At 59.5% G+C, this 6883-nt stretch overlaps 1 protein-coding gene across 4 annotated transcripts in view; it reads left to right on the top strand.

The window, feature by feature from the left end:
- Positions 1-6883, top strand: part of ITGB4 (integrin subunit beta 4) — a 31192-nt gene continuing 24309 nt past the window's right edge. For 2 of the 4 annotated variants that reach the window (XM_035026013.1, XM_035026012.1), the window contains exons 1-7: positions 3-235; positions 2885-2973; positions 4110-4192; positions 4422-4523; positions 4677-4881; positions 5395-5491; positions 5890-6061. In XM_035026013.1, the coding sequence (XP_034881904.1) occupies positions 2895-2973; positions 4110-4192; positions 4422-4523; positions 4677-4881; positions 5395-5491; positions 5890-6061 (738 nt within the window). In that variant the 5' untranslated portion in view covers positions 3-235; positions 2885-2894. Of the gene's footprint in view, positions 236-2884; positions 2974-4109; positions 4193-4421; positions 4524-4676; positions 4882-5394; positions 5492-5889; positions 6062-6883 lie in introns of all 4 variants that reach the window. The other 2 variants (XM_035026010.1, XM_035026011.1) reach the window with 2 other exon arrangements.

Below are 6883 nucleotides of genomic sequence, written 5' to 3'. Positions count from 1 at the left end.
CGCCCGGCTCCTGCCCCGACAGGTGCGCGCCGCGCGCAGGAATGCGGCCGGCCTGACTCACCAGCGCCTCCTTCCCACCTGCCGCCCGCCCCATAAAGCGGTCCCCTCCCCGCGGCCGCCGCCCGCCGCCCGCCCCGCTGCCAGCCGCCCTCCGGACAGTCCCGGCTCGCCCGCGCGCTGCAGCCGGAGCGGCCGAGCGGAGCCCCGCGCGGGGAGGGCGCGAGTGCGCGCCAAGGTAGGTCCGGCCTCCGACCGCGGCAGGCGCCAGGGGCTTGGGCGCGGGCCGGGGGCAGTCGGGGGGTCGCCGGGCTGCACCCCGCCCGCCCCTCCCGTGCCCCGGACCGCTGGAGCTGGGCGTCCGTTCTGGGCCCTTGGAGGCGAGGAGGGGAAAGTGAGTGCCCACCCCAGCCTGGCCGGCAAATCAGGGGGCCCTTTTGGGAGACCCGGGTGGCTTGTATTTCGTCAGCTCTTCCCTTCCCAATAGCTGGCAGGCCTTGGCCCCATCCTGCCCAGGGCACATGCCTCGGCTGCCAGGGTGTGCCCGGGGGAGCAGCTGGGGCAGCGGGGCAGTGGAGCCGGACAGGGCTCTTGGCCCTGAGACCTAGGCGCTAAAGGAGGGCAGCAGGGAGAGAGCCCTGAGGGTTGGGTGGGTGTTCTGGAGAAGTGGGCAGAGGCTGGGCGGTGGCTGGCAGGCCTATGGGCTGGGCCCACTGGGGTTTGCAAAGAACGCGGGGGCAGCAGCCACCTAAAGGCAAAGGCTCTCCATGTTTGCTGAGGCCTGGCCGGCTGTGTGCAGTGCGGCAAGGCTATCTGGGGCCTGGGGAGTCCCTGACTGCCCCCTTGGCCAAGCACATGCTTGCTGAGGTCTGGGGAGTCCCTGACTCTCCTTTTGGCCAAGTACATGCCTGACCTCCCCCCAAAGTCAGCTCAGGACTCCCTTCCTCTAGGAAGTTCTCTTGACCTCATTCAGCAGCCCTGGGAGCTATGCCCACCACTGCAGCCTCCTCCAGCGCTTGCCCCCTTTCCCACTCAGCCCCTGGTGGCCCTCTGGCTGTGGTGCAGGGACTTTCGATGGCTTCTGAGAGCCCGGCTGGGCCCCTTCCCACCCCATCAGGGCCTGGCCACACCCTGAGCCCCAGGATCTGACAGAGCTGGAAATGAAGGCTGAGGGTCTCTCTCCATGCTGGGGGCTGAGAGAAGAGAGAGAGCTGGGGGACAGCGGGGAAGGGGTGCCTGTCTCCTGGGCCCTGATTTCTTGGGGTGATAGAGCAGCCGAGGGGCCAGGAGATGCAAAAACATGAAGGCAGGGGCTATGGTGGGCAGGTGCAGATGTGCTAAGCAGGGGTCCTGTGGGGTGGGAGGAAAGCAGGGGTCCTGTGGGATGGGAGGAAGTGTGGTTCCGGGAGAGCTCCCAGGGTTGCCTAGAGAGTGCACGTCCTGAGCACCTGGCCAGGCCTGTGGCCACAACCTCCAGTAAGCCCATAATCCTAAATTTTCCATGAAATCTCATTGTTTTTAATGTTGACAGTTACTTTTAAAACTTCGTAAACACAAGTTGAGTCAAACAAAAACACTCTTGAGTGCATAACTAGCCCCCTAACTGCCATCTTATGGCCTCTGAGGATAACAGAAGTTAAATGGAGGTGGGTCTGGACTGCCCTGGTCCGGTCCGCCCTCCCCCCACCCCACCCCACCCCCCGCTGGCTGTGGGATGAGGAAGCCCTGCAGCCTTGTGCCCCATCTCTATCTCCTCATCTGGGAGATGGGGTAATGCAGTCATCCCCCACCGGGTTCCTGCGTAGATGAAATAGCCATCCCGTAGGTGAAGTGCTGGGCGCGTGTCTGCTCTGTGCACAGCCTGTGGGCACGGGAGGGTGAGTCAGAGCCGGGTTCGGCCCTCCAGTGCCCGTACCCGCGTGTATAATGGTGCCCCGGGGAGGTCCAAGTCTGCAACCTGTATTGTGTAGCGTGTGGGTGTGGTGCCTACACCCCAAGGCTGCAGGAAAGTCATTTCCCCCGGCTGGCTCAGGGCTTCCTTACCCCAGGCCCCTCTGAGATGGCAGCTCTTCCCCAGCCTGTGGATGTTTTGGGGCTGCTGATGGCCTCCTGGGAGCCACATGCCTTAGAGGGAGGGAGGCAGTGCCTTCCTGCCCTCTTCCACAGGCTTCCTCAACCCTGGGGAGGTGGCACAGTGTGTGTGTATGTGTGAGCAGGAGAGGCTTGTAACATAGCTCCAGACTAACTTCTGGAAGGATGATCTGCTCAGGGACCCCGAAAACTCAACTCTGGAGCAGGCAGGGTAGGAGGTAGGGCAGGGGACCCCACCAGTGATGGGCCAGGCAGTCATTGCAGAGCCTAGCTGGGTACAGCCAGCTCCCTCCTCCCCTCTGCAGGCCCCAGATCTTGGGAGGGTCCCCTCTCCCCCGGCCACACCACCTTCCTTAAAGGGCAATTAGGCCATGACAGAGACAGGGCGGGAGGGTAGAGCCAGGCCCTCAAGGGGTGGCCCCCTGTTGGGTGAGACCTGACCCAGGCCCACTGGGATCTGAAAGCCAAAGGCAGAATAAGCCTTGCCCTGCTCTCCACGAGATCAGCGTAGGAGACCTGGCATGAGCACAAGCTCAAAGCCTATAGTCCTCAGTGATGCGAGGGTGGGGCCTCCCGGGGCAGGGTGCAGGCCTGCAGGGCATCTAGTCACTCCAGAGATGGCAAGAGGAGTTGGGGGCCCTGGATCCCGCCATTTGAAGGCTGTGTGGCCTTGGAACATCACTGAAGCTGTCTGAGCCTCAGTTTCCACCCCTGGGCGGTGGGAATGCTGGAGCTCTGACCGGCAGGGACCCAGGCTGGGGAACGTCTTATGTCAGTTATTGCTGTCATTATACAGGAGGAAGAGGATGGCAGGACCGAGTCCCAGCCCGTGGACCAGGCTGCTGCTGGCAGTCCTGCTGGGCGTCAGCTTCCCCGGGGAAATGGGTGAGTCTGGCATGCCTCCGCAGCACCCTTTGCGGGGGCACCCCTGTCAAGGCACTGCCCTCATATGGAGGCCGCCCACAGGGCGTCTTACCCCGACACTCACTTGGCCATTCAACAAACAACCACGGCTCGCTTCGAGGCTGGGGAGCAGTGAGCCTGAGCCTTATGGCCCAGAACACCGAGGAAGACTTGCTCTAGAGGCGAGAGAAGCTGCCCACTCAGCGACCTGGAGGCACTTGCCGAGTGTTTTTTGTGGGAACTTGGAGGAGAGGCCGGTGACTCTCTTCCGGTCAGTTCCTACCGATAAAAATTTTGCCTTCAGAGAAAGCTGTGTTGGTAGCCTGGAATAGACCATGGTGGGAACACGGGCAATGCTGCAAGGCAGGGCTTCTCCCTCCCGACCAGAGCCCGTGTTAAACACTGACCACGCACCATCGCCCACCACCCAGGAGGCCACCCACTGTGTACACTGATTTTTTTTATTATAAATTTTCTTTTTTTTTTTAAGATTTTATTTATTTGAGAGAGAGAGCACGCGTGAGCACGAGCAGGGGGGTGGGGGGAAGGGGCAGAGGGAGAAGCCGACTCCCCACTGAGTAGGGAGCCCGATGCGGGACTCGATCCCGGGATCCAGGATCATGACCTGAGCCGAAGGCAGATGCTTAACCGACTGAGCCGCCCAGGTGCCCGCCCCTCACTGAGATTTTAACTGAACAGAACCAAAGGGAATCCCAGTAACCCTTGGGGAAACTCTGGAGTTTTTCTTCATTCATTTACTAACAATTTACTGTGTGCTGGGCTTGGGCTGGGTACCAGGAAACAGCAATAAGCAAGGCAGACACAGTCCCCTGTCCCCTGGAGGAGCAGGGGAGGGATGGCCAGGGTGTCCCCACCAGCAAATGGGCCAGCCCTTCTGTCTCAGCCCGCACCATCCGGACTTGAGGGGAAGTTCAGGTGTGAGAACTGGCTCTGCCCCAGATATGCCAGTGGGGCAGACTGCCTACCCACTGGCCTCCATTTCCTCCTCCGTAAAGTGAGAGAGAATCCCTGCCTCTCTCCAATGAGGATACACGCAGGAAAGGACTTGGTCCCTGGTGAGGTTCATCTCACTGGGTCTGCTCATCTCTGCCCTCCAGCGAACCGCTGTAAGAGGGCCCAGGTGAAGAGCTGCACAGAGTGCATCCGCGTGGACAGGGAATGTGCCTACTGCACGGACCAGGTGAGCCTGCCTCCCATCCTGAGCCCAGCGCCAGCCCTGGCCAGTTCCCCAACCCGGGTGCCCCACCCCATCATGCCCCATGCCGGGCTCTGACCAAGTCCACACCTGCCGCACCCTCAGCCCAGCCTCAGGCCAGGCGGGTGTGGAACAGGCAAGGGTCAGGAGAGATCCAGGGTTGGGACAGCCAGGGGATGGGCACTGCCCCCCTGACCCCACCTCCTCTGGCCAGATGTTCAAGGAGCGGCGCTGCAACACCCAGGCAGAGCTGCTGGCTGCCGGCTGCCGGTGGGAGAGCCTAGTGGTCATGGAGAGCAGCTTCGAGATCACAGAGGTGCCCGGAGTGGGGGTCAAGGGAAGTGGGCCCACCCACGCTCGAGGCCGGCTGTTTACAGGGGTCCACTGTGTCCGCTGGCTGGGCTGAGAGGTTCCCCATCAGGTCTCTGGAGTGACCCTCCAGCCAGCTGTCCCCCTCCCCTGGACACAGGACACCCCGATTAACCCCAACCTGCAGCGCAGCCAGGTGTCGCCCCAGGGGTTACGGGTCCGGCTGCGGCCTGGCGAGGAGCAACACTTTGAGCTGAAGGTGTTCGAGCCCGAGAAGAGCCCTATGGACCTGTACATCCTCATGGATTTCTCCAACTCCATGTCTGACGATCTGGACAACCTCAAGCAGATGGGAGAGAGACTGGGTATGGCTGGGCCAGCATAGAGGACAGTGGGGTAGGGAATGGAGAGGGTGGCCTCATCCAGCTGTCTGGGCCCCTGCTTGGGAGGCTAGGGCTCAGGATGGCTATACCCATGCCACAAGGAAGGATAGGCTATCTGAGCCCCCCAAGAAATCCCTTCCCTCCCATTCTGAGGCGTGGGTCCTAGCCAGACCCCACTAACTACTCAGGACTTCAGGCTGGGTGGGCAGCAGAGCCCTCTGACCCTGACAAGGAGCACACTCATGGCCATGAGGCTGAGGTTCTCCAGGCTCCTGGCTGCCCCCTCCATGCATGACTCTGGGCCTCCCGAGTCCCATTTCCTTCGTCTGTGAACAGGGACAAGGGCTACTGTGAGCATGAACTGATGTTCACATGCAAGGTATTGACAGGAGGTTATTTTCCCTCTTCCTCCTCCCCGAGCCAGCCCCTGGCCCCCTCTGCTGATGTGGGGGTGTTGGGGCTCAGCTGCCCCCTCTTTTTCCTGTTGACACCCAGCCCAGGTCCTGAGAGAGCTCACTGATGACTACACTATTGGATTTGGCAAGTTTGTGGACAAAGTCAGCGTCCCTCAGACAGACATGAGGCCTGAGAAGTGAGTGACTGAGGGGCCCCTAGGTGGCTCAGTCGGTTAAGCGTCTGCCTTCGGCTCAGGTCATGATCCCATCGGGCTCCCTGTTCAGCTGGGGAGTCTGGGAGTCTGCTCCTCCCTCTCCCTATGTGCCCCCCACCCTTGCTCGCTCGCTCTCTCTCAAATAAATAAATAAAAATCTTTCTAAAAAATAAAATAAGTAAAGTCTTAAAAAAAAGAAAGAAGTGAGTGACCGAGTGGGCAGGGGTCCCAGCCACGGGGCCCACCTCCTCGCCACCAGGGCACTTCCAAGTGTTCTGGTCGAAGTGGACCAGTGGGCCACTTTCAGAGAGGGTGGGCACAGGGGCATGGGGGTCTTCTCTCCTGACTCTGTCTCTCTCTCTCCCTCCACCTCTGCCCAGGCTGAAGGAGCCCTGGCCAAACAGTGACGCCCCCTTCTCCTTCAAGAATGTCATCAGCCTGACAGAAAACTTGGAAGAGTTTCGGAATAAACTGCTAGGGGAGCGGATCTCAGGCAACCTGGACGCTCCTGAAGGAGGTTTTGATGCCATCCTGCAGGTGGCCGTGTGCACGGTGAGTGCCAGGGAGTGCCCTGCCCACCCAGACCAGGATTGTGCTTCTCTGCAAGGGCATGAGCTGCCCACCGGCCTGCTCTGGTGTCAGGCCGAGACCCCTATGCCCAAAGACAAGCTAAGACCCTCCAGGGGGCCCACAATTATAAGCCAGGTTGAGATGTGCTGGGATCCAAGGTCCCCCGGCCTGAGCATGTAGGCATGCTGCTTTTGTACTGACCAGCGAAGCAGACATGAGTTCTGGGGTTCTGGAATCTTCCTTGCCCTAAAGCCAGCCTACCACCAATCTCCCTGCTAATGCCAGTCTTCCAGGACCCACAGTCTCCAACTGCACTGGGCAGCTGAAGAGGGCAGTTTTTACGTGCACAGCAATTTTTTCATTTTGCAAATAATATACCCATCGTATAAACAATTTGGAAAACAAAGAACAGAAATCGCCCATAATTTCACCACAGCCAGCCAGCCAGCCAGCCAGCCACTTGATATCCCACCAGCATATTTTGTTCCCTTTCCTTACTTTATATAGCTGGAGTCAGTGTACTTAAAATTCTGAAACTTGCTTTTTTTTTTTTTTCAATTAACACTGTCACGAGCATTTTAGCTTGTAATACAGTTTTCCAAATCCATGCACAGCTGTATCTATTTTAACCGGCCTTTTCTTTTTTTTATATCTATTTTATTTATTTATTTGGGAGGAAGAGAGAGAGCACAAGCAGGGGGAGCTGCAGAGGGAGAGGGAGAAGCAGGCTCCCCGCTGAGCAGGGAGCCCGACACGGGGCTTGATCCCAGGACCCGAGCCAAAAGCAGATGCTCAACCGACTAA

Source organism: Mirounga leonina, unplaced genomic scaffold (assembly GCF_011800145.1).
Source record: "Mirounga leonina isolate KUSES-001 unplaced genomic scaffold, KU_Mleo_1.0 Mir_197, whole genome shotgun sequence".
NCBI lineage: Eukaryota > Metazoa > Chordata > Mammalia > Carnivora > Phocidae > Mirounga > Mirounga leonina.
Note: the sequence above shows the minus strand (reverse complement) of the source record. Positions and strands in the feature narration are given on the sequence as shown.